The sequence below is a fragment of the Salvelinus fontinalis genome, chromosome 18 (assembly GCF_029448725.1).
Source record: "Salvelinus fontinalis isolate EN_2023a chromosome 18, ASM2944872v1, whole genome shotgun sequence".
Lineage (NCBI taxonomy): Eukaryota > Metazoa > Chordata > Actinopteri > Salmoniformes > Salmonidae > Salvelinus > Salvelinus fontinalis.
In genome coordinates, this window is record NC_074682.1 from 1,622,598 (window position 1) to 1,650,553 (window position 27,956).

The window sequence follows — 27,956 nt, forward strand, 5'->3', positions numbered from 1 at the left end:
ACATGGTTATCTGTAGAAATATGATAACGCTATGAAATAATTAGCTGAACACTTAAGCACCTTCCTAATATTGAGTTGCACCCCCTTTTGCCACCGGAACAGCCTCAATTCGTCATGGTATGGACTCTACAAGATGTCGAAAGTGTTCCATAGGTATAGCTAGCAGCCCATGTTGACGCCAATGCTTCCACAGTTGTGTCAAGTTGGCTGGATGTCCTTTGGGTGGTGGACCATTCTTGATAAACACAGGAAACTGTTGAGTGTGAAAAAGCCAGCAGCGGTGCAGTTCTTGACACAAACCAGCGTGTCTGGCACTTACTACCATACCCCTTTCAAAGGATCTTTTGTCTTGCCCATTCACCCTCTGAATGGCACACATACACAATCCATTTCTCAATTGTCTCGAGGCTTAAAAATAATTTAACCCTTCTCCTCCCCTTCATCTAAACTGTTTGAAGTGGATTTAACAAGTGACTTCAATAAGGGATCATAGCTTTCACCTGGTCAGTCACATGGAAAGAGCAGGTGTTCCTAATGGTTTGTGCACGCATTGTATGTACCTTGCTACCTATACATGTAGCACAATCCGTAACACCAAGCAATTAGTGAGTATGCACATATGGGATTTAAAGAGTCTTAAAAAAAAAAGAAGGACACTCACTATATTGACATTTGGAACAAAATGCATTCTTCGCAATAATAGTGAATGTCCATATAACAAAAAAAGAAAGAAAAAGTAAATAAATCTGACTTTATTTTCCACAAGTATAAACAATTATTTTGACTGACTGCTCACCATACAATCCGCCCGTGGTCATGGTGCTGCTTTTATGCAAATGTATACATCTGACCAGATTATCAGTAATACGAAGGCTGTTATTGCTCGTCCCTAATTTGTACTCAACATTGACACTGGTTAACCACTACTAGAACCATGAATTTACATTTCTAATTGCTTTATTAGCGAATGCTTAAAATGAGTTTGACGCAATGCTATACTACTTGAATTGGTTACAATTGAGGCATTTAAATGAACACAACTTCAGTATTTTAATGGTTTATACGCACACAATTGTTAACATACATTTTCAGTTTTTGGTTTGGAAACAATTCTAAAAAGAAAAAGTTAATACACTTAATACAATAATTATATCTATTGCCAAAATCAATACAAAAAAACAATGAGAAACATGCAAGGTATGTAGTGCGTCACAAACCCATAGTTCCAAAAGTCATTTTACCAAAGGCATACGTACAGAACAGTGTTCTAAAAGGAGAGAATATCAGAATATCAAAAAGAATCAAATGTCACTTATTTCTTTTCAATACTGAGTCTTATTATAATAGTATAAAGGTATGTGCAAAGAAGCGTATTTATTTCTACATTATACATCTGTTTCCACTACTCAATTCTAAGTACTAGCTTATATATATCACAACACACATACCCACCACTACCTGTTATGACTGTACGGATGGTCATCTTGCTCATGGAACCAGTCAACTGCTCAAGGTGACAGACAAACACATTTGATTAATCTGATTGATTGTTAAACCATACTTAAATGGAGGGAGAGAACTACCTAAGATACCCAATGCTCTAGTAGATTTAGGTACAGGGATATTGATGGCTTAGCAATTTTGCATGTCTTGTTGTGTAGTTAATGCACTTGCACTTTTGGCAGACGTGCCAGAAAGGTAAGCTGTGTCAATATTGGTGAAACTCTAGACAAGATTAATAACCATTGGTTTAGGCAATAGCACCTACGACCACGTAAGTAAAAAGGTGTTACAAAACCTAAAAAAACAAAACACTAATAGTGTTCTACTCTATCTGAGAAACCAGGTTCCAATTGGAGATAAAATAATGAACTATAAAATCAAAACCAATGGGCCAAACACACTAGCCTATGACTAGAGGAAAAAAAGACAACCAATAGAAATGTACTTCCAACGGGGATGATAGTTTAAATAAGGGGGGGGGGGGGGGGGGTTGCACATAGCGTTCCTGTTTACCTACTAGTGTCATGAGAAGACATGGTGGTGTCTGTTTAATTACCCTTAAGGGAACTCAATCATCCCGGGGGGGGGGGGGGCAAAATAGAAACATACACAGCTGGGTTTGACCTAACTCTACCTAACCTCACCTCTCTCTGTACCCCTGTGCCTCCCATCTCACCCATCTCTTTGACCAGACTTCCCTCTCTCTCCCTAGTATCCAAAAGTCTCCTGAGAGGCGTAAACCATGTAGAGGAAGCCGTCCTCGTCGTGCTCCTGCTCGTAGATCTCGGAGATGGGCGTGGACACGCTCACCATGCTGTGCTGGTTGACCAGGAGGAAGAAGGCCTGCGTGGGGTTGAGCTGCAGTCGGCGCCTGGAAGGGAATGGGTATACAAGGGGTCAGGGCTGGTCACTACACAACGGACACAATCATTAGGGCACACTGTAGTAAAATGAAAACAAGCAGTTATTTGGCGAGTCCAGGTAGTCCTTCCCTGCTTCAGTCCATTTGGTGCCTAATGAATATGACCCATCTTTTAGCTTGAACCACCTTGAGGTGTTGCATGGTTTGTGTATTCGGAGTACAGGCAAGCATTTCATGCAAGCCAGTTTAAAATCCACACGCAGCATTACTATAATTGGCATCAGATTGAATGTCTACCGTCCAGGGGCAGGTCATAGAACGGGCATCGCTTTGAGGAGTCAACAATTAGCAATGGATGCACAGAATTAAATAAATGGTACTTGCTAGGTGACACTGTTAGCTGTGATTGTTAGTTTGTGTAACAGACTGAAGAAAAGGAGGCGGGACCCAGTCTCTATTATTCGAGTCACAAGAAAGTCAAGTGACAAGGTTCGAGTCTCAAGTAGAACGGGTTGAGTCTTGAGTCAAGTTCAAGCCATGGGAGAAAAAAAAATTCTATACATGTAATGACTTGTTCAACAACAAATCTGTCTATTGAGGCTCCCAGACAGACCTTTTCATTATTTTGTCTACAACACATTTTGATTATGTAAATTGTAAAATAAGGACATTGTAGCAATTGTAACGGGCATGAAATCAGCACAAAGCAAGGCAAGTTGTGCTCAGAGTGTAGATTTAGTTACAGGTCTTGGTGACCCAATGGTGAAAGTTCCATATCATTCAAAATATACAGTCGTGGCCAAAAGTTTTGAGAATGACAAATATTAATTTCCACAAAGTTTGCTGCTTCAGTGTCTTTAGATATGTGTCAGAAGTTACTATGGAACACTGAATTATAATTACAAACATTTCATAAGTGTCAAAGGCTTTTATTGACATGAAGTTGATGCAAAGAGTCAATATTTGCAGAGTTGACCCTTCTTTTTCAAGGCCTATGCAATCCGCCCTGGCATGCTGTCAATTAACTTCTGGGCCACATCCTGACTGATGGCAGCCCATTCTTGCATAATCGATGCTTGGAGTTTGTTAGAATTTGTGGGGTTTTGTTTGTCCACCCGCCTCTTGAGGATTGACCACAAGTTCTCAATGGGATTAAGGTCTGGGGAGTTTCCTGGCCATGGACTCAAAATATCGATGTTTTGTTCCCCGAGCCGGAACTCCGACATAACCCAGGAAATATGAACAAAAGGAAACCATACATTGAATTAAATAAAAACGGAAACAGAAAAAAAAGTGTTGCAATAAACGGTTTACGAATGAAATGATGAAACGCTAGCAATTATATAGATTAATATAGATTAACCACATATGCATTTACACGTGGGAAATCAACAGCAAACATTTCAACAAGAGAACAAAGCACTCTCCACTGGCGGGAGTTTGGAGAGCGCAAGTGGAGAGCGACATGCCTTTATGGTGCGTCTTCGCCACAGTAATAATTACTTTCCAAATACAAGCTTCATAAGTAAATAAATTATGAATGATTATTTCAAGTAATTTTGACATACCAAAAGACCAGTAGGCATATGCTGGTAATTGTTGCTTGGTGTCCCATTGCTGGTGAGTTGGCAAAGTAAATAGTTCATATTCTTGATCACCAAACCATTTTTGGAGCTGCATATTTATTTATTAATTATGGCAATCCTCTCTCCCTACATTGTCATTTGTGATGCACCTGATCCTATAGCTGTGCAACGAATCAGCAATCTGTTCACTAGCTCACCCGACCTGTGTTGAATGACAGTTTGCTGGTCCAATCAGAGGGCCGAGTGTGCGTTTCACTAGCCAATCTGTTGGATCTTTTTTTTCTTTGGAAGGGCGATGCTGCGGCTACGGTCTCTGGCTGCGTGGAGAGTAAATCCATTGAGGCTCTGTATGTACCACAAAATGAGTGACGACATGACATGACAAAACCTGGCCAGATAATTTCAAGTCATCAGTCTCATGTCAGTCAATTCCCGAGTTGAGGCTCCAAGTCTCAAGTTATTTTATTTTCTAATGGAGTCTCAAGTCATCAAATTTGTGACTCGAGTCCACAACACTGCTAAAACAAAAGTTTGAATTATATTGAAACAAACTTGAATGAACTGTATTAAACAAAAATATGAACGCAACATGTAACATGTTGGTCCCATGTTTCATGAGCTGAAATAAAATAAAAGATTCCAGAAATGTTCCAAAAACTTCCCAAATGTTGTGCACAAATTTGTTTACATCCCTGAGCATTTTTCTTTTGGCAAAATAATCCATCCACCTGACAGGTGTGGCAAACCAAGAAGCTGATTAAAACAGCATGATGATTACACAGGTGAACCTTGTGCTTAGGACAATAAAAGGCCACTCTAAAATGAGAAACTGTGTCACACACAATCCCACATATGTCTCAAGTTGAGGGAGCGTGCAATTGGCATGCTGACTGCAGGAATGTCCACCAGAGCTGTTGCGAGAGAATTGAATGTTCATTTCTCTACCAACGTCATTATAGAGAATTTGGGAGTACGTCCAACCGGCCCATGTGTAACCTTGCCACCCCAGGACCTCCACATCAGGCTTCTTCCCTTGCGGGATTGTCTGAGACCAGCTGTGTTCCAGTTCCCACCATCAGCTAATGGGGATCCATAATAAAACACAAATACTGAATGAGATGTCATGCCGCATGAGGCAAAAGGTAACTGTGACCAACAGATGCATATCTGTATTCCCAGTTATGTGAAATCAATAGATTAGGGCTTATTTCATTTATTTCAATTGCAATTTTGATTGGTATCTTTAAAAAAAAGATTAAACGTAATCTTTATCTGAGCAATTGTTATGCATTGAACACTTAACTAGTGTATGTATTTATTTTAGTATTTTTGCTGATCTGTATCAAGGGTGCCATAATTTCAGACCCCACTGTAGTGCCTTCAGAAAGTATTCACACCCCTTGACTTTTCCCACAATTTGTTGTTACAGACCGAATTAAAAAATGATTAAATTGAGATTGTCACTGGCCTACATGCAGTACCCCATCATGTCAAAGTGGAGTTGTGTTTGACATTTTTACTAATTTAATTTTTAAAATGAAAAGCTGAGGGCCTCCTGAGTGGCGCAGCACAACAGCGCTAGAGGCGTTACTACAGACCCGGGTTCATTTCTGGGCTGTGCCACAACAGGCCGTGGCCAGCAGTCCCATAGGACAGCGCACAATTGGCCCAGTGTCGTCCGGGTTAGGGGAGGGTTTGGCCAGGGGGCTTTACTTGGCTCATCGCGCCCTAGAGACTACTTGTGGCGTGCCGAGTGCCTGCAGGCTGACCCTGGTCGCCAGCTGCACGGTGTTTCCTCCGACACATTGGTGTGGCAGGCTTCCGGGATAAGCTGGAGGGTGTTAAGGAGCGCGGTTAGGCGGTTCATGTTTCGGAGGACGCGTGACTCTCGAGACCGTTGTGGAGTTGCAGCGATGAGACAAGATCGAAATGGGGGGAGGGGGATGCACTGAACACAAAATGAAACAATTTGAAATTATTTTAGTGAGTTACAGTTCATATAAGAAAATCAGTCAATTTAAATGAATAAATTAGGCCCTAATCTAATCAGATATGAATATGTTGGCCAGACACCTTTAAAAAAAGGTAGGGGTGTGGATCAGAAAACCAGTCAGTATCTGGGGGTAACCACTTCATGCAGTGCAACACATCTCCTTCGCATTGAATTGATCAGGCTATTGATTGTGGCCTGTGGAAAGTTGTCCCACTCCTCTTCAATGGCTGTGCGAAGTTGCTGGATAATGGCGGGAACTGGAACACGCCGTCATACACTTCGATCAAGAGCATCCCAAACATGCTCAATGGGTGACATGTCTGGTGAGTGTGCAGGCCATGGAAGAACTGGGACATTTTCAGCTTCCAGGAATTATGCACAGACCCTTGCGACATGGGGCCGTGCATTATCATGCTGAAACATGAGGTGATGGCGGCGGATGAATGTCACGCTCTCTGTATATTTAAATTACCATTGATAAAATGCAATTGTGTCCGTTGTCCATAGCTTATGCCTGCCCATACTATAAGGCGCACTCTGTTCAAAGTTGACATCAGCAAACCACTCGCCCAAATGACGCCATACTGCCATCTGCCCGGTACAGTTAAAACCGGGATTCATCCGTGAAGAGGACACTTCTCCAGCGTACCAGTGGCCATTGAAGGTGAGCATATTTGCCCAGTGAAGTCGGTTATGATCTCGAACTGCAGTCAAGTCATGACCTTGGTGAGGACGGCAAACACGCAGATGAGCTTCCCTGAGACCGTTTCTGACAGTTTGTGCAGAAATTATTCGGTTGTGCAAACCCAGAGTAAACAAATTTGTGCACAACATTTGCGATAAGCTTTTTCTGTGCATTTCAGCTCATGAAACATGGGACCAACACTTTACATGTTGCGTTTATATTTTTGTTCACTGTATGTAATGCCTTAAAACTGTCATCACATGTGCGCATTATACGGCTTTGTTTACAAACTGTAAGAAAACTCAAGTAGAACGTGGCAAAACGATACTGGTAACTAACCCCTTTTCAGCGGTGTTGTGACTTTTAGCTGGCATGCCGGTAAAAGCACACTGTTGTGACTAGATGCCATTTTGTTAATTTAACATTACACTATTTTCCGAAAAACGAAGATATCCGACAGCAGTGGCTGCTTTTCCTTTTGGGTGGACAGACTGCATCGAAAATTACAATCATGTCATGAGTGTGCAGTAATTGTTAAGGACTGGGGGAGTTGTTCAGGATTTAAAAATATTTTTTTCAAGAATTGAGCTAAGCAGAGGCAAAATCCTACAGGAAAACCTGGTCTTTCCCACCAGACACTAGGAGATTAATTCACCTTTAAGCAGGACAATAACCTAAAACACAAGGCAAAATCTTTACTGGCGCTTGCTTACCAAGAAGACAGTGAATGTGGCAGAGTTTTACCATTTTGACTTCTATTCATTTGAAAATCTAAGGCAAGACCTGAGAATTGCTAGACAACCATTATCAACCCCCAATTTGACAGAGCTCGAAGAATTCCGACATAAAAAAAGGGCAAATATTGCATAATCCAGGTGTGAAAAGCACTTTTCCCAGAAAAACTTAACGCTGTAATGGCTACCAAAAGGCGTCTACATAAAGTGTTGACTCATTGGTATGAATACATTTGTAAATTATATACAGTGACTTGCAAAAGTATTCACCCCCTTGGCATTTTTCCTATTTTGTTGCCTTACAACCTGGAGTTAAACATTTATTTTTTGGAGGTGGGGTTTGTATCATTTGATTTACAACATTTTATTGTGAAACAAACAAGAAATAAGACAAAAAACTGAAAACTTGAGCGTGCACAACTACCCCCCCCCCCCCCCCCCCCCCCCCAAAGTCAATACTTTGTAGAGCCACCTTTTGCAGCAATTACAGCTGCAAGTCTCTTGGGGTATGTCTCTATAAGCTTGGTACATCCACTGGGATTTTTGCCCATTCTTCAAGGCAAAACTGCGCCAGCTCTTTCAAGTTGGATGGGTTTCGCTGGTGTACAGCAATCTTTAAAACTCTCTTTTCAATGAGTTTTCATTGAATACAGATTTCTAATTGACCTTCTTGCAGTTCCTACCGCTTCCACTGGATGTCAACAGTCTTTAGAAATTGGTTGAGGGTTTTTCCCTTTGTGTAATGAAGAAATACGGCCATTTTGAAATCAGGGTCACTTGTTGTGACTGTTTGTTAGAGGCGCATGACCAGAAAGCTAGCTACAGATTGTTTTAATCCTGTATTGAACACAGATTATCCCGTCTTCAATTTGATTGATTATTTACGTTAATAAATACCTAAAGTTGTATTACAAAAGTAGTTTGAAATGTTTTGGCGAAGTTTACAGGTAACTTGAGAGATATTTTGTAGTCATGTTTCACGAGTTGGAACCGGTGTTTTTCTGGATCAAACGCTCCAAATAAATTGACATTTTGGATATATAGACGGAATTAATCGAACAAAAGGACCATTTGTGATGTTTATGGGACATATTGGAGTGCCAACAACAGAACCTCGTCAAAGGCATGAATTATATTTTTATTTCTGCGTTTTGTGTCGTGCCTGCAGGGTTGAAATATGCTTATCTCTCTTTGTTTACAATGGTGCTAACTCAGATAATAGCATCGTTTGCTTTCGCCAAAAAGCCTATTTGAATTCTGTTTTGAATTTGGCGCCCTGCAGTTTCACTGGCTGTTGACGAGGTGAGACGCTACCGTCCCACATAACCTCTCTAGTGTAAGGAAAAGTTTCGAATATTGATGTTAACCTTTCTCGGCGAGACAGATCTTCCAAAGGTGGTGGAGTGGCAATCTTTACTAAGGATCACCTTCAGTGCTCGGTTGTCTCCAAATTGTTTAGGGACAGACTTGGTGATTTGCTGGTTTTAAGCATTAACTTTCAAATAGCACTTTGTTGACTGTTGCTGGCTGTTATCGTCCTCCATCAGCACCGGCCTATGCCCTAAGCTCTCTCCCGGCCCCTTACAAAGTCTGAAATTGTCCTGCTAGGTTCCCTAAACTGCGACATGCTTAAACCACCTGACTAAGTCCTAAAGCAACGGGACTCCCTAAATCTTTCTCAGATTATTACCAGTCCCACAAGGTATGACTCCAAACACCCAGAAAAGGCTACTCTTCTTGATGTTATCCTCACAAATGATCAAAGCCTTCCTTTATGAACTGGCCTCTAAAAAGTGGTATTGTTAACAAACACACCCCCGTAAAGAAAATTAGAATTATAAACCAGTTCAGCCCCTGGTTCGACCGTGATCTTGTAGAGGTGCTCCACCTCAAGAATTCAATTTGGCGAAAGGCTTAGCGCACACATACTCAGGCTTAGTGGCTCTTGTTCAGGCAAATGAGAAATATTTATTTCTCATTTGCCTGAACAAGAGCCACTAAGCCTGAGCACTCAGGTTATCCGGAAGGCCAAAGTGAGTTACTTTAAGGAGCAGTTCTCTGTGTGTCTAACCCCAAGAAGTTCTGGAAAACGGTTAAAGACCTGGAGAATAAACCCTCCTCACAGTTGCCCATGTCTCTTAATGTTGATTATATAGTTGTTACTGACAAGGAGCACATGGCTGAGCTCTTTAAAATCACCATTTCATTAAGTCAGGATTCCTATTTGACTTGCCCATCCAACATTTCCTCATCTCCCACCCCTTCTAATTGCGACTAGCCCTGATGCTCCTCCCTCTTTTTCCCTTTCCCCGCGCAGACGGTCACTTAGTCCCAGGTGCTAAAGGAGCTCCTTAACCCTGACCCCAAAAAAGCATCTGGGTCAGATGGTTTAGACCCTTCTTTAAGGTTTCTGCCCCCATCATCGCCAAACCTCTCCCCCCTCTCCATGGGGAGGTTCCCATTGGCAGCCACTGTGCATCCTTTATTTATTTAAAGGGGAGATCAAACTGATCCTAACTGTTAGGGGGGGGGGGGGGGGGGGATGTCAATAATTAATTGACTGGCTGTCTTGATGTGTATAGTATTCTCTCTGGTATGCAATCTGGTTTCCGCTCAGATTTTGGATGTGTCACTGCAACCTTAAAAAAGGTCCTCAATGATGTCACCATTGCCCTTGATTCTAAGCAATGTCTGCTATTTTTATTAACTTGACCAAAGCTTTTGATACGGTAGACCATTCCACTCTTGTGGGCCGGCTAAGTAGTATTGGTGTCTGAGGGGCCATTGGCCTGGTTTGCTAACTACCTCTCTAAAGAGTGCAGTGTATAAAGTCAAAACATCTGCTGTCTCAGCCACTGCCTGTCACCAAGGGAGTACCCCAAGGCTCTATCCTAGGCCCCACGCTCTTCTCAATTTACATCAACAACATAGCTCAGGCAGTAGGAAGCTCTCTCATCCATTTATATGCAGATGATAGTCTTATACTCAGCTGGCCCCTCCCTGGATTTTGTGTTAACCTGTTGGGGATGGGGGCGCTGTTTAGACTATTTATGCTAATTTGGCTAATTTTTTAAACGGCTTCCCACAAAATCCTTGATCGTACAATATGCATATTATTATTGGATAGAAAACAGTCTATAGTTTCTATAGGAGTTGAAATTTTGTCTCTAAGTGGAACAGAGCCCATTCTACAGCAATTTCCCTGACATGGAGTCAGATTTGAGAAATGTTGGCCACTCTTCTGAAGTCAGTTAAAAGGGCACTGTCGTTGCTATGACTATACGGACACTTCTTACGTCTTCCCCTGGATGCCTTTACGTGATGACGATTCCAACGGGGTCGATTGCGCGTTCACAGGCCCTACAAATGAAAAAACCCTGAAGCTAGTCATTCTTTGGGAGCTGCGTCATGAGCCTAGAGGACACCGGCGCGCACCTGTTCCAAGCGTTAGTTTAGCCTGTTATATTTCTCCGGTCATCTTTTCACTCGTTATAGGAGTTAAAAACATCATAAGGTAGTTAATTTAAAGCGTTTTATAGCAATTTATATCCGTTTAGTGCGATTTTGGGACATTTATTTTTGCAACGATGTGAAAAGTTGGGCACGCTTTTCAGTTCATCCCGAACGCAGTTGACATTTCCACATGGCAAGAGGACAGCTTTCCACCAAAAGACGATTTCTCCCAAGAAAGGATCCTTTGCCCAAGATACTGATGGAAGAACAGCTCAAGGTAGGACATTTTTATTATGATAAATCGTGTTTCTGTCGAAACATTTTAGTGGCTTAGGACGCCATGTTTTTTGACGTAGCGTCGCTTGGCGCAAACTGTATTGAAAAGTAAGGATAAATTAAAAAATGTAATAACGCAATTGTATTAAGAATTAAATTGTCTATCAATCCCTGTCCACCCTGTATTTTTTAGTCACGTTTATGAGTATTTATGTATAAGAGTAGATCACTGTCTAAGTGGCGCAAGGACTTTTTCTTTACCAGCTTGTCTACATTTCACATTGTCTAACCATGATTTTGGTGGCTAAATATAAACATTTTCGATCAAACTGTATATGCATGTTGTAATGTGATGTTACAGGAGTGTCATCGGAAGAATTCTGAGAAGGTTAGTGAAAAAATTAATATCTTTTGGCGATGTTGACTTTTATCGCTCACTTTGGCTAGAATCAATGCTGGGCTGCTAATTGCTATGTGCTAAGCTAATATAACGATTTATTGTGTTTTCGCTGTAAGACACTTAGAAAATCTGAAATATTGTCTGTATTCACAGGATCTGTGTCTTTCGATTCGTGTATGCTGTGTATTTTTACGAAATGTTTGATGATTAGTAGTTAGGTAAACACGTTGCTCATTGTAATTATTCTAGTCCATTTGTGATGGTGGGTGCAATTGTAAACTATGCCATCTACCTGAAATATGCACTTTTTTCTAACAAAACCTATCCCATACCATAAATATGTTATCAGACTGTCATCTAATGAGTTTTTTTGTTGGTTAGGGGCTATAAATATCTTAGTTTAGCCGAATTGGTGATGGCTACTGGTGTTGGTGGACAAATAAAAGATGGTGGATTATGCTAATGTGTTTTTAGGTAATAGATGTACATCTTTACATATTGTGTCTTCCCTGTAAAACATTTTAAAAATCGGAAATGTTGACTGGATTCACAAGATCTGTGTCTTTCATTAGCTGTATTGGACTTTAATGTGTGAAAGTTAAATATTTAAAAAAAAATATTTTTTTTGAATTTCGCGGCACTGGTTTTTCAGTGGGGGGGGGGGGGGGTGTGCCGCTAGCGCCACGCTGATCCTAGACAGGTTAAATGCTCTACAACAAAGCTTTCTTAGTGTCCAACTAATCCTTGTTCGGAATACCTTCGAAACAAAGGTAATGTGGTTTGGTAAGAAGAATGCCCCTCTCCCCACAGGTGTGAGTACTACCGCTGAGGGTTTAGAGCTTGAGGTAGTCACCTTATACAAGTACTTGGGTGTATGGATAGATGGTACACTGTCCTTCTCCCAGCACATATCAAAGCTGCAGGCTAAAGTTAAATCTAGACTTGGTTTCCTCTATCGTAAATCGCTCCTCTTTCACCCCAGCTGCCAAACTAACCCTGATTCAGATGACCATCCTAGATTACGGAGACGTAATTTATAGATCGACAGGTAAGGGTGCTCTCGAGCGGCTAGATGTTCTTTACCATTCAGCCATCAGGTTTGCCACCAATGCTCCTTATAGGACACATCACTACACTTTATACTCCTCTAAACTGGTCATCTCTGTAAACCAGTCTCAAGACCCACTGGTTGATGCTTATTTATGAAATCCTCTTAGGCCTCACTCCCCCCTATCTGAGATATCTACTGCAGCCCTCATCCTCCACATACAAAACCCGTTCTGCCAGTCACATTCTGTTAAAAGGTCCCTAAAGCACACATCCCTGGGTCGCTCGTCTTTTCAGTTTGCTGCAGCTAGCGACTGGAACGAGCTGCAACAAACACTCAAACTGGGCAGTTCTCAATCTCTTCATTCAAAAGACTCAATCATGGACACTTACTGACAGTTGTGGCTGCTTCGCGTGATGTACTACTGTCTCTAACTTCTTGTCCTTTGTGCTGTTGTCTGTGCCCAATAATGTTTGTACCATGTTTTGTGCTGCTCCTGTCGTGATGTGTGTTTTGTCCAATATTTATTTAGTCATTCATCTATCTATCTCAGCCCCCTTCCCCACAGCAGGCCTTTTGTTAGGCCGTCATTGTAAATAAGAATTTGTTGTTAACTGACTAGCCTGGTTAAATAAATGTTAAATAAAAAAACTATAATAAAGGCTCTGGAAATAAGAATATCTTGTTTGCTAAATGAACAAAAGGCCATGCCATTGCACAGCCATAGGCTTCTACAAGCAAGCTCCACTGCTGAGGTTACTTGAAGATTGTGTGCCACGATATAATATTACGATTTCAATAAATCAATCTTAAATGGCACCTGTTTTTTTGACTGAAATCATCCCTTTCATGAAAATGGATTGCTCCTACAGACAGTGAGTTACGTGGCTTGCTAAATAAAGCAGGCAGACAGACATCCAGTTACTGTTCGATTGAACATTTGAATGGGCAAAATGAGTGACCTTTGAGCGTGGTATGATCGTCGGTGCCAGGCATGCCGGTTCCAGTAACTCAGAAACTGGTCGCCATCCTGGGCTTTTCAAGCACAACATTGTCTAAAAAAAACATCCAGTCAGCAGTAGGGCTGTGGGCGAGAACAGCTCATTGATGAGATGTTGAAGGAGAATGGCAAGAATCGTGCAAGCTAACAAGTGGGCAACAAAAAGCGCAGTACAAGTGGTTTCCCCGAACAGCATCTCGGAACGCACAACTCATCAATCCTTGTCACGGATGGGCTATTGCAACAGACGACCACACCGGGTTCACCTCCTATCAGCTAAAAATGCAAATGTTTTCCTGGCACACGTTAGGTCCCTTGATACCAATTGAACGCCACAGCGTATCTGAACATTGTTGCTGACCAAACCCAATAGAGCATCTTTGGGATGAGATGAATGAGCTATTATATGAGCATTATATGAGCATGAATGTACCACCATCCAATCTGCAATGATGCCATAGCGTCAGCATGGACCAACACCGCTGTGGAACATTTCCAACACCTTGTAGAATCCATGCCCTGAAGAATTCAGGCTGTTCTGGATGCAAAGGGGGGTCTGATCCGGTACTAGATAGTGTCCTAATAGATTGTCCAGTGAGTGTCAAATGCATTCGGAAAGTTATCAGACCCCTTGACTTTTTCCACATTTTGTTACATTACAGCCTTATTCTGAAATTGATACGGTTTTTCCCCCTCAATCCATTTTTACCTTTATTTAACTAGGCAAGTCAAATTTACAATGACGGCCTACCCTGGCCAAACCCTAACCCAGACGACGGTGGACCTATTGTGCGCTGCCCCATGGGACTCCCAATCACGGCCGGTTGAGATACAGCCTGGAATCGAACCAGGGTCTGTAGCAACGTCTCTAGCACTGAGATGCAGTGCCTTAGGCCACTCGGGAGCCCCAGATCTACACAGTACCCGCAAAACACCAGAATCCCAGAGTCGCCTCTTCACGGTTGACATTGAGACTGGTGTTTTGTGGGTACCATTTAATGAAGCTGCCAGTTGACTGTTTCTCAAACTAGACACACCAATGTGCTTGTTCTCTTGCTCAGTTGTGCACCGGGGCCTCCCACTCTTTCTATTCTGGCTAGTGCCAGTTTGCACTGTTCTGTGAAGGGAGTAGTACACAGCGTTGTACGAGATCTTCAGTTTCTTGGCAATCTCTCGCATGGAATAGCCTTCATTTCTCAGAACAAGAATAGACTGACGAGTTTCAGAAGAAAGTTCTGTTTCTAACCATTTTGAGCCTGTAATCGAACCCACAAATGCTGATGCTCCAGATACTCAACTAGTCTAAAGGCCAGTTTTATTGCTTCTATGAAATCAGCACAATAGTTTTCAGCTGTGCTAACATAATTGCAAAAGGGCTTTCGAATGATCAATTAGCCTAACGCAACGTGCCATTGGAACACAGGAGTGATGGTTGCTGATAATAGGCCTCTGTACGCCTATGTAGATATTCCTTCTCTTTTTTTTCTTCTTTTTTTTTTAATCAGCCGTTTCCAGCTACAATAGTCATTTACAACATTAACAATGTCTACACTGTATTTCCGATTAATTTGATTTAAAAAAAGTGATTTTCTTTCAAAAACAAGGACATTTCTAAGTGACCCCAAACTTTTGAACGGTAGTGTATATATATTTTTTCATTCAAGTACTCCAGTTCAATATCATTTATTGTGGCAGAACCTAAGAAAAATATATATGTTCTGTTCATAAAAATGAACACTCACTAAAGAAACAGTGTAGATAGCAGGAATTTTAAAACAATTGTACTTTTGTGCACAGGTAACCATTGTGAGGAGGCAACCAGTCTGTCTAGAGAGACTACTAAACAACTCAACATGGAAACTACAACATTAATAATTTGTTACTATTGATACTACACAACATGGCATAGGTTTAGTTAAGAAGTTCCCTGCAATAGTCGATGACACACAGAGCAGTGCTGAAACAGTTAAGGTCTACTCCCCCTCCCCCCACGTGTCATTGACATGGCTGTAATATGAAGAGACAAGCACAAAACAGGAAGAGAGTCTCTCCCAATGATAACAGGGTGTATTTCAGTGCTAGAGTGTTTCCAGCAGAAGTCCCGAGGAAGTCGGGGTCAGTGTGTACACCAATTATTGGCACACTGCGGCTCGCCACGCTCTCTGGGTGACACACTCCAGACAAGTAAACAATCTGGTCAACATGAGACTGGGGATACAGGCACGTACACAGTTCCCTTCCAGACATTGAGAGTGTGTTCTTTAGTCAACGCATTCTAACTGAACATTCAAGGACACTGCTTTACATTATGGGAGAGAAAGGCAAAGTGTTTAAGGTGTTTTGTAAATGATCTCACCATTAAATGGACATTCAGGTTCAAAGTGTGGGGTATAGTGTCCATGTCTCTGTTGCCCATGGACTACCACCATGTCATCAAATCCAAACCTCATTAAGTCATGACTCAATGGTTATATGACTCTTACCTGATTATCTTCACTAACTCGCTCATGTTGACATGGTCAGGGACAAGAAACTTTGTCTTGTCCAACACAGGCAGCTGCTTCTCTCCCTTATAACGCTCAATGATTACCTGTAGGGGAGCACCAAGCAATGATAAACAGTTATAAGATGTAATTCCATCACCATAACACCAATTAATACTGAATATATTACATCACATATATTAAGGCCCTAAATAAGATATGTTGGATGAATATTTCATATACTAATCAAAAAAAGATAACATTCAGTGTGCTTCCTGGCTATAGCCTTCCACTTCTTCACAATTCTCAACTCAGACATGCAGTTGGCATGTCTGAGTATCATGTGAACTACATCAAGAAAGGCTCTTACGGTAATCAGTTTACTGATATATGAAGAGAGCTTTCAGGAACAATAGCCAGACAACCGAATTCTACGCAGACAAGTGTAATGTTGCTCTTCATTGTGTGTGGTGAGCAGGGAAATAAATGTAGTCAGAGCCACAATTATTGGCACCCTTGATAAAGATGAGCAAATAAAATACAAATTCTGTATGGAGGAATGGTCTAAGATCCCTCCCAATGTGTTCTCCAATCTCATAAATCATTTTAGTTCCGTTATAAGGTCAGACAACTGCAGTTGGCGAAAAGGCATTTTTTTTTATAGGTATTACGTGTCAAACAAATTCTTTCTCTGATAAATTGTATTAGTATAAAATAATATAATTTCCCCCTTTCTTAAAGCATACAATATACCTCAGTATTTGTATTATTTATTTTAGTCTTTTTTGCTCATCATCAAGGGCACCAATAATTGTGTATTCTGTTCTATAGAGGGCAGTGTCAGAGTAACTTACTGGGATTTTGTTGGGGTGCTGGTCACGGATTTGATGCACCTCTTTGCAACGATCAGCTGCAGATAAGAATTTGTACATATTTACACAGGGATGTCACGGTCTCTTTCTCAATGGAGCACTGTATTTTACAATATATGAATATAAAATACAGAATTATAGACACATCTATGATCAACATTTTGAACCACACGAGAGGCACCAATGTGTCCACACATGGGGTGCATAGCAACTAAAGGCTGTTTTTCCTAGATCTGTAGCAACAGATGGAATTTCCAGAGTTAAACATCCCTGTGATCGGGTATGGTAACTCGTACTTCTATGGGTAAGTGAAGATGTCAGGTAATGTAAGAGTTTTTCCAATAGGTTTTTATAAATGAATAAAATGCAATGTTTTAACCTAGGCAACATCAAATGAAGGTCAACATACTTTCCAATAGAGCAAGCAGCGATGAGCGCAAAACCTGTCAACCGTGATAAAACTAAGTGCTTTATGGCCTTTGACAGCCTCAAAAAAGTGGCAGCAGCATTCATCTAAATGATGTCACCATAGTCTAGGACAGAAGAAACGTCGACTGATAGAGATGAGACAATCAATGAAAAAGTCTTTCTGATCAGTTGGAAGATAAAACAGAATAGCCTACAGGCTCTCCAAAAGGTAGATTGTGAGCTACAAGTACCTCGCAGCCCACCTATGAGTAGCTCGCCAAGCAATTCTGAAAGTACATACATTTTTTCCACTTATTTTAGCGCAAATTGTCAAAAATATTAGGTTCCCGGCTACTATCCAATCAAAGCCACATTGACATTATCCCACCCATGGTTAGCCACTATTGGCTTAAAAAGACAAATGTAAACTGTACCTATCTGCCAATTAATTTCCATCAATATTGCCCCGGTCTGTTTGCGCGCATTTGTTTATTATTCCATGTAGACAGTTAGCAATGCTAACTTGTGGGTAGACATACCTTCCCCAATAACCTTCTCAATAAAATGTTAACTGCAAAGTTGGCCTACCTGAAATAACTATATCATGATCAGAGTATGTGAGCGGAGCATCCCCAATTTCACTGGAGCATAGCCGTTTCCCAAAGGCTGGAGGGTTGGCCGCCTCGCCCGCTCCATTTTCACTCATTTTAGGAGCTCAGGGAATGCCCGGCACAGCATGCATTTGTAGGCTACTTGTGTGTTGCTATAGCCCCTTGCTTTAGCTACTGTCATGGAGTTGACTAAATATCATGACGTGCTGCAGCAGTAGGCCTAACAGAAACATCGCTAGACCAACACATACCCCCCTTTGCTTGATGCGCAATAAAAAGGTGTTTGAATGTCCAAATCTATTCGTTTTTTCCCCAGACCTAAATAATTTACTGTCTTCTGATTTCAGCATCGACATGGGCTCAGAAAATTCATTTGTTGTTTCTCTATGACTAATTGTTCTATTGAGAGTAAAAACCTAAACCAGGAAAAATAAAAACGAAGAAAACTGCCATGCCAAATACTGTTTAGTAACCATTATTTCGTCAGGAATATTGACATATAGTGTACACCAAGGACGAGTTGCAGGATAGAGAAGAAGAATTTGCCTATTTAAAAGCTATTTAAAAACTGAGTAGCTCAGGACATGTAATTTTTTTTAAAAAGTAGCTCTCATGCTAGAAAAAGGTTGGAGACTCCTGATCTAGCCAAAAGTATGTCTCCTTGATATGGGGTGTGCAACTGCAAACATGATCAACATAGAAAATCATAGGCTATGACTTAAACAGTCAGAGTTCTCAAAATAGGCATACTGGTTTCAGTAATGCCAATTGTTGTCCACAGTAGTCCAGGGCTCTACAGTGTGAGTATTTCACTCGCATTTGCCCCTAAAAATAGATTTGTGGGAACTGGAAAAATTCTTAACGAGCACAGTGTGCAATTAAAGATTACAACCTACCGTAATCTATTTTTCCCCTGCTGCTAATTGTTTAAAAACTACAAGTCCCACATTCCACAAGCGGCATGCGCCAACCACAGTAGAGTTTTCTGTGATGACGCAGACCAGTCAGAGAAAGGTGAACTGGAAAATAGTATCAGTATAGGCTATAAAGTTAACTTCTCTAGGGTAGGGGGCAGCATTTTCACGTTTGGATGAAAAGCATACCAAAATTCAACTGCCAGCTACTCATCCCTAGAAGATAATATATGCATATTGTTAGTAGATTTGGATAGAAAACTCTGAAGTTTCTAAAACTGTTTGAATCATGTCTGAGTATAACAGAACTTATTTAGCAGGCGAAACCCGAGGACAAACCATTCAGATTTTTTTTTTTTTTTTTAGGTCACTGTCTTTTCAATGAGTTTTCATTGGGAAACCAGATTTCTAAGCGAATTGCTTGCAGTTCCTACGGCTTCCACTAGATGTCAACAGTCCTGAGAAATAGGTTGAGGTTATTCCTTTGTGTAATGAAGAAATACGGCCATCTTGAAGTCGAGGCACTCCAGGTGTCCTGGACATGCGCTTCAATCAAACAGAAGGCATGCAACATTTCTTTTTAATCCTGTATTGAACACATATTATCCAGTCTTCAATTTTATCAATTAACGGTAAAAAATACCTAAAGTTATTACAAAAGTAGTTTGACATTTTTTGGCAAAGTTTACAGGTAACCTTTGAGATAATTTGTCGTCGCGTTTGAGCAAGTTGGAACTGGTGTTTTTCTGGATCAAACGCGCCAAATAAATGAACATTTTGGATATATAGACGGAATTAATCGAACAAAAGGACCATTTGTGATGTTGATGGGACATATTGGAGTGCCAACAACAGAAGCTCGCAAAGGCATGAATTATATTTTTATTTCTGCGTTTTGTGTCGTGCCTGCAGGGTTGAAATGTTCTCTCTTTTGTTTTCTATGGTGCTATGCTCAGATATTAGCATCGTATGCTTTCGCTGAAAAGCCTATTTGAATTCTGACATGTTGGCTGGATTCACAACCACTGTAGCTTTAATTTGGTATCTTTCATGTGTGATTTAAAGAAAGTTTCATTTTATAGTAAGTAATGTTAATTTGGCGCTCTGCATTTTCTCAGGCTTTTTGCCAAGTGATACAGTAGCGTCTTGCCTAAACTCAGATTTTTGGATATAAATATGAACTTTACCAAACAAAAAATACATGTATTGTGTAACATGAAGTCCTATGAGTGTCATCTGATGAAGATTATCAAAGGTTAGTGATTAATTTTCTCTATTTCTGCTTTTAGTTACTGCTCTCTTTAGCTGGAAAAATGGCTGTCTTTTTCTGTGACTTGGCTCATACCTAACATAATCGTTTGGTGTGCTTTCATCATAAAACCTTTTAGAAAATCTGACACTTTGGCTGGATTTACAACAAGTGTAGCTTTAAAATGGTGTAAAATACTTGTATGTTTGAGGAATTTAAATTATGGGATTTCTGTTTTGAATTTGGCGCCCTGCAGTTTCACTGGCTGTTGACGAGGTGGGACGCTATCGTCCCACATACCCTAGAGAGGTTAATTAACGTGCAGACATCGCTAAAAATGAAGCCCATTAAATTTTATTTCAAGCAAAAGAGAGACGAGGAGAAAGAGGAATCCGGCGAGGGGGATTCGCAACTAATGAAGCCTCTTCACAAGGTTTACCTGAGGAGGCTAACGTTGACATGGCGGCTAACGTTAGGGATGCTGAAAACAACATTAAGCGAAGCTATCGTGACCCCCGTGGTCACTAGCCGGTGGAGGGAGAACATATAGATTCAATGCGAATTGGCTCAAAATGTTCCCATGGCTAGAGTTGGAAAACAACATCATGTTCTGCAAATATTGTAGAGGGCAGAAACAAGCGGGCAACTTGTCCTTCGTGTCAGGAAACCCGCATCTGAAAAGAGATAGTGTAGCGAAACATAACATCTCGCGGCGGCATATCCAGTGCAGAGATCTGTACTTGTCGAGACAGGTAGAAGCCATCAGGCACGGTGTCAGCAGCCTTGAGGAGGCAAGTGCTGCTGTCTGAGGAGAAGATGCAGATGAAAATAAAGATAAACGTCGCATGCTTCATTGCGAAAGAAGAAGAACCTTTCGTCAAATTTGGGCCGCTTAGACTCCACCACAAAAACGGACTTGACATTAATCCCACATACGACAATGATGTAAGACGTGTGGAGATGATCGGTCAAATTGTTGACATAACGAGAGCCTGTCAGCGAAGCTGAAAGCCGCGAAATATCCTGCCATTCTAATAGACGGAGACATTGGTATATCCAACACCGAATGCGAGATTGTCTATGTTATTGGAGGATGGGAAGCCAGTCAATCTCCTGGTCGGACAACAGACCCTTGAGCACTCTCATGCCATTGGTAAGTAGTTCCTCTTTATATGCTGTATTCTTGTGTCAAGTTTCATCATTATTCATAATGGAGATAATTTAGTTTGTCAGAAACAATTTGGTATAATTGTTTTCTGGTGTTGTCCTTCGAGGTGTTTTGGATGCCACATTTTGTGTTGTTTGCCCAGAGAAGGATCATGGAAGAGGTATATCTCCTTCGGGGCAGATGGTGCCTCCGTGAACATGGGCCACCGTGGGGGAGTGAGGCAGGGGGGCATATAATCCCAATCCACTGTATGCCACATAGGTTTGTAACTAATAAATCCTATATGATTTAGTTTTATTTGCTAGCAGAGAATGTTAAACAATACTGTGTGTGTCTGTGCTAAGTGCTGGAATTGTAAATACCACAGAATTATTGTTTTCTGTTGGCACAAGAGACAGGGGGGGAAGGAGACGGTGAATTGTTTGGAAGATTCTGTTCTGACTTCCACAGACTAGAGCTGGCAATACTGACCATTCAGAAGAAAGAGCCAAATGTGTCGGTCGTGTACTGAATCTGAATCTGATATGAAGGCGTATCACTTCAGCGGAAAATCCAAACGAGAGCTCTATGTTCTCGGGCAAGAGCTCGGTGTGGCTATTTGCACACTGTCTAGCGTCAAGGGAACTCGCTGGATCTCCCATGTCCACAGAGCCCTCAAAGTGTTCCTACGGCATGGACAAGACAAGGACCTTGTTCTGCAGCACCTGGCCGTAGCATCAACAACAGCGGAAGTTCAAGGGCGTGCAAAGAAGGTCAGTTTTACACAGGAAATGTAATACCACACTAGTAAAAAAAAAAAAAAAAAAAAAAATAGGTTCAAGACTCAAATGAACTTTCAGAATCAAGTAATTGACAGGTGACCGTTTATTTACTGACTACTTAACAGATAAAGCGGGAAATGGAGAATGCACTCGTGTATTCTGCCATTTTCTTTCAGACATGTTCGAGGAGCTATCCTCACAATGCAAAGGAATGACCTGATCCTCCCCCAAGCCACAGAGTTGAGGAAGACAGTGACCAGACTGTAAGCACTAAAGCTTAGGGCAAAGGCAGGAGGCATGCTGGAGAATATCCAGACCATGCTTGCTCAGCAGCAGGGTGATGAGAAGAGATTCCAGGTGTGTTAGGATGAGAGCTTGTTAAAATGTAAGAGAAATTGATGATTAAAATCGATGATTAAGATAGATTCTCAGTGTATTCGTTGCACAGTAGAACAATTTGAGGATAAGGAGGGAAATGCAGTGGAGAAGTCTTTACTTTTTTTTTTTTTTTTTTTTTAATGGGAGACAGACAAATGGCCAGACATTTCATTGTGTGTTGGTGTGTGTGTGTTATTTCTGTTAAAATTGAATATCACTAAAGGGGAATCTGAAAGGCTTTACGGACCATCACCAATCCCCAGCTGAAGCAACACATGGAGGCGGCCATCAACATCGGCGTGGATGATCTCATAACCAGGTTCGGTGGTTTGCTGAAGGATGAGGGTGTCCAGACCCCAGTGGAGTCTTTCAGAGTGCTAAACCCTGACACATGACCAGGCCAGCCTTCTCACCTTTGGCGATGATGGTGTGGCATACCTGATGAGGCATTTCAAGGAGCCTCTAGAGGCAAAAATTTATTTGACACTGCACTGCCATTGAAGACAATGTTATTTTTGCATATTTGCAAACTCACTTGCTCTGTTCAATCCTGCAGATCAGGGTGCAACATGGCTGCAATCCAGGATGAGTGAAAGGGCCTGAAAATCCTGGTCAGCCACAATTTCAAGGACAAGTCCTACAGTGGCCTGTGGGAGACCATGTTGACAAAGGACCCCTACAGGCACGATTACATGGTAGGCTAACAGTCCTGCGTGGTTATGCATGGTATCCTATGGTTGGTTTTGATAAATTAATGGTAAGAGTTTAAATGAATTTGAAAGATATCATATTTTCCCTAGAACATGCTGGAGTTGGTGCAGCTTATGCTGGTGCTGCCCATTTCAGCCGCCCAGTGTGCGAGGCTTCTATGCGCACAACCAGATTAAGAATTCGACAAGAAGCTGCCTTGGGGTCTCCACCACCGAAGACCTGATGAGGATCAGCCTGGAGGGGTCTTCTGTCGAGGAGATCGATACCACTCCTGCCGTGGACAGCTGGCTGACCTCTTAGCGTGCCAGACGGCCAACATACAAAAGCAGCTGGACAACTGATATTCTTTGCGTCTAGTAGGCATGGGTCAATGTGTGATTTTGGTGGTATGTGCTGTTCCACAGATGTGTCCCTTAGTACACACACGCAGTATAAATGTATGTAATAAATTGTTAATAAACTCTGTTACAATTTTCACTGTGCTCCTAAATTTCTTTGTGTGCCCCTACATTTAGGAGCGCATGTACTCCTTGGGAAAAAACATTAGCGTAGAGCCCTGCAGTAGTCAAACCCAAATTAGCCTACATCAGCAGACATTGAGGACATGTGATTGCTCTATCAATTGTGTTGCACTGCACAGGGTAATAATTTAGAATGGCCTGACACAAATACACACATCATGCAATCTTGTATGGCACCCATGCACAATCCAGAGTTTGTGTTTCAGCCCAACTGTAATCCCACTACTTGGTAATAAAGCTCAGGGATGGGGCTTGGCAAATGTAACCACTTTCAAACTCATAGCCTACACCAGGAGGATTCACCCTACGAGGTCCGGAGCTTGATAGGTTTTCTTTTCTACCTGATAGGTTTTCTGTTCTAATTAATTGTACCCACCTGGTGTCCCAGGTCTAAATCAGTCCCCGATTAGAGAGGAGCAATGAAAAAATGCAGTGGAACTTAAGTATGGGTAGCTGCAGCCCATTATGGCGACGGAGTATGGGAGTGGGCGTATGGAAAGCCAATCAGCTAATTGGGCAGATTTATTGGCACTCAAGAAAGTTGTGTGTCTGACTGGACTACAAGTCGATAAGTGGTTCCTACTGGGTATCACAGTTGTGTCACTGGCGGTAGCTAACGTGGCCATTTTTTTCTCTCTCACACAATTTTATTTCAAACAGGATAGCAGCCTACACAATAAATATTTAATATTGATAACCATCTAGATGTCACCTTTATACATAGCCTAGATACAGACTACTACCCAATGGGGAGGGCATGAACCGGGACACATTGGCCTTCGAGCCTGCCTGACAAGCACAAATGTCTGGCAAAGGCGTGGGAAGTAGCTACCTAGTAGCCAATATCAGGGTGACAGTCACAGTAAGCACACGCATACAACGCATGAAGTAACAGTACACATCCTAAATCCCCACATTAAATTCATGAACAGCTCCAGAACATCAAGATTAAATGTATTTTGAATCTTGTTCCAGCAATACGGTGCATTAAAACCAAAAGCAGATTTACCTAGCTCTATGGGGACTAGGAAACTCAAACGGAAGTTTATGAAGTAGGCCCTTGTAAACAAATAGGGAGTAATGTAGAAATCTACGGATCTTTAGCGAAGTCCAGCAAACCCTTTGACACAGGATACAGCGATGAGCATCATAACGTTGGATGCTGCCAACCGTTGATAAACCCCACAGAAGAAGAGGAGGCGGCGGCAATAAAAGGCAGCACAGAGTTGTCTTTGACTGTAGCTGGCTAGAGCACTACTTTCCAGCAGTTATGTTAATGATGGCGAGGGCAGTTGTTCGGCAGGCGGGAGCGAAGGACACTGCTAGGACTCTGGTGGCACACAGCAGGTGGGATAGGTAGCTAGCCAACACAATGGTAGACGGTGTATTTCAACCCCGCCTGTCGGGCATTGTTTTTCCGCAGTTATGTTAACAGCAGCAGGTATTCGGCATGCTGGAGCAAAGGACACTGTGCGAGGGGGCTGTAACCAACAGGATACTCAAGGGGAAAGGAACGCCCGGAATTGTACGCCGCCTTGAATTGAAGGCAATAGTACCTGTTATCCATTTTTAGACGCCGTAGTCAGTTTACACTTCCTCAAAAGTCAGAATGAATCTAACCCCCCCCCCCCCAAAAAAAAATCTCATTAATTGACGTTTTTGCTGAAGAGATCTTAGTCGCACAATTGTACATCTAATTTTGTTTGCAGTATTTCTCAATGAAAATAATTGCATGAAAACGAGTTGTCTCTCCTTGAATGACAACAAATACTTTATTTAAGATGCCCTACTGTTGACCAATCAGTGACGAAGGGGCGAAGACGTCGGCTCTAAACTATGGCTTGCCTCCTAAAAAAATGTGGTCTAACAGCCGAAAAAACATTCACCGAAGTACAAATACGTCACACTATATGTACGAATTCAACCATACTGTTTCGGGAAGCATGCGGATGCCTTTATTATTGACGTTGTTAGCTTATCAACTAGCCTAGTTAGCTTAAGCATGCTAACGTCAGTATCAAAGTTAAGGCCTCTCTGGCGTTGGCTACCATTAGCTACCATTACACTTACATTCATAATGACGAATACTGAGAACACTGTTGAGCTGTTTTCAACAATACAATATTGCCTGTCCAGTAAAGAATATGCCTAGCTAGCTAAGGTTAGCTCAAAGATCTGTGGTTAGCAACTGTTAACAGCTGACGTTACTTACCGAATGACCTTCTTTGTTTGAACGGTCTATCGGATGGCATCACTGTAGATTACGCTGTGGCTTATAAATGAGATAATATACCAGTAAATATCTCAAGTTGTTTATGGAATTCTCAACAAATGCTGTCCCTTGCTTGTCTGTCAAGTCCGTGCTCACTGTTGCTACAAAAACAGCGTTGGTTTGGAATAAACTAGCTAACGTAGCAAGCCTTTCCTTTTTAGTCCGGACGAGAGATGGGGGAGGCTATCTTCTGCACTGTTCTCCCGATCTAGTAAATGTGGAGGAGGAGTTCAAATGGAGTGTCACGTTGTCAGTGTTCAAGGGTTGTCACTAGTTACCAAACCCATGGTGCATTGTGGGTAAATGGTAACTTGACTGATCTACAAGGAATAATGAGAAGTTGTTTATCATATTTATTTATGATGCAAGGTGATTTGTAGATCAGTCAGTCGGCAGTGGCCTCCACTGTCGGCAGGGGAGAACTACTACCCCATTCATTGAACCGATCAAATTCAAGGCTGACCGCAGTCATTAACTTGCCCGACATTTGGAAAGTTTGCATAGAAAATACTGCAGATGTGACAATTGCCTGCTAGGGTGCATTTCCATTTAACAATCTTGTGTTGATCAAAACAGCTGGACGTAATTATGTCACACCTAAAAAAATATATATATTTTTAGCAAAAACCTAGTGTTGAATAAAAATGTATTGGTTGAAGTGTTTACATGACCCATTGGCGACAGCATGTATGTCCTCCCACCTATCTTTTTCATGTATCAGGTAGCCCGCGAAAGCCAGCATGTATAGAATGCAATAATTTAGTCATATTTGCCACATTCTAATAATTCTCATGTACCAACGTATCGCAACGGTCCGTGCCATGGAGAAACGTGCACTCCTGGAGAGCTGAACTAATTGGATGGGGAAACTTGCCAGCCAACCAGAAAAGCAAGGCGAAGCAATCCAGGCGTTCTTGAAAGTCAGGACAATCCTTGTCCTGCAATGAAACATCGTTTTTGAAGTTGAAATGTTGTATTTTGTAAGCAGTAGGCATTTAGAATTAAATGTGGAGTAGAGCTTTATAGTTATGCGGTGACAATCACTTGCCCCACGTAACTTCAAAATGATTTGTCAATCATAATTTATTAGAAAAACACCGTTTCCATCATAATTTTCTGCAATAAAGAAAGTTTGAAACCTGCCTACTGACTGTCGGCTTCAATGTCGAACAAGCCCTTTTTGACATCCAAAAGCGGAAGTCGCGTCACAGGCTCAAATGTTTTTTTTGTTTTTTTTTACATTGACAAGATAGTCGAGTGTGACCGCTCAAACAATGGAATATATGTCCTAAAGATGGAAGGCTGTTATGTGGTTGTTTTCTGTAAACATTGCCTGCATTTTCACTGTCGGGGTTGAATTTCGTGGCTTCAATGAGAATGGGCAGTCGTTCTCCCTTCCGACAGTGGAGGCTATTACCGACTAACTGATCACTTTGAATTCACGTTAATTGACAACTCACCCAAATGTAAAACCAAACTAGATGTTGAACAGACAGACGTCTGTGCCCAGTGGGATAGGCCAATACTAGGCTTATAAATTCTGTCTTTCTACTGATAATATTTGTGCACATTTGTTGTTTCATTGTTTTAATCGTTTTTTCAACTACCTTCCTTTGTTAAAACCTGTCTAGGATCAGCGTGGCGCTAGCAGCACACCCCCCCCCCCCCCCCCACTGAAAAACCAGTGCCGCGAAATTCAAAAAATATATTTTTTTAAAATATTTAACTTTCACACATTAAAGTCCAATACAGCTAATGAAAGACACAGATCTTGTGAATCCAGTCAACATGTCCGATTTTTAAAATGTTTTACAGGGAAGACACAATATGTAAAGATGTATATCTATTACCTAAAAATACATTAGCATAATCCACCATCTTTTATTTGTCCACCAACACCAGTAGCCATCACCAATTCGGCTAAACTAAGATATGTATAGCCCCTAACCAACAAAAAAACTCATTAGATGACAGTCTGATAACATATTTATGGTATGGGATAGGTTTTGTTAGAAAAAAGTGCATATTTCAGGTAGATGGCATAGGTTACAATTGCACCCACCGTCAC

The 27,956-nt window shown here is 41.5% G+C and overlaps 1 protein-coding gene and 1 long non-coding RNA gene across 2 annotated transcripts; one reads left to right on the forward strand and one right to left on the reverse strand.

Moving 5' to 3' along the window:
* Positions 1-1,025: 1,025 nt before the first annotated feature.
* map1lc3a (microtubule-associated protein 1 light chain 3 alpha) lies at positions 1,026-26,131 on the reverse strand. Its single transcript, XM_055867832.1, has 4 exons — positions 25,829-26,131; positions 16,878-16,933; positions 16,024-16,130; positions 1,026-2,374 (listed from the first exon to the last, which is right to left on the reverse strand). The coding sequence occupies exons 1-4, from the start codon at positions 25,866-25,868 to the stop codon at positions 2,212-2,214; spliced, it is 366 nt and encodes a 121-aa protein (XP_055723807.1). The 5' UTR covers positions 25,869-26,131; the 3' UTR covers positions 1,026-2,211.
* On the forward strand, positions 16,124-23,572 carry LOC129814800 (uncharacterized). The gene is made up of 2 exons (XR_008753352.1): positions 16,124-23,079; positions 23,185-23,572. It is a non-coding gene; the product is annotated as an uncharacterized LOC129814800 (long non-coding RNA).
* Positions 26,132-27,956: the final 1,825 nt, after the last annotated feature.

Bases quoted from the DNA above. Each gene is read 5' to 3' on its own strand.
- map1lc3a (XM_055867832.1), bottom strand. From the start codon at position 25,868: ATGCCATCCGATAGACCGTTCAAACAAAGAAGGTCATTCG. The intron at 16,934-25,828 runs GTAAGTAACGTC...TCTTATCTGCAG, and splicing joins CAAACAAAGAAGGTCATTCG to CTGATCGTTGCAAAGAGGTG. The intron at 2,375-16,023 runs GTAAGAGTCATA...ATTCCCTTCCAG, and splicing joins GAGTTAGTGAAGATAATCAG to GCGCCGACTGCAGCTCAACC.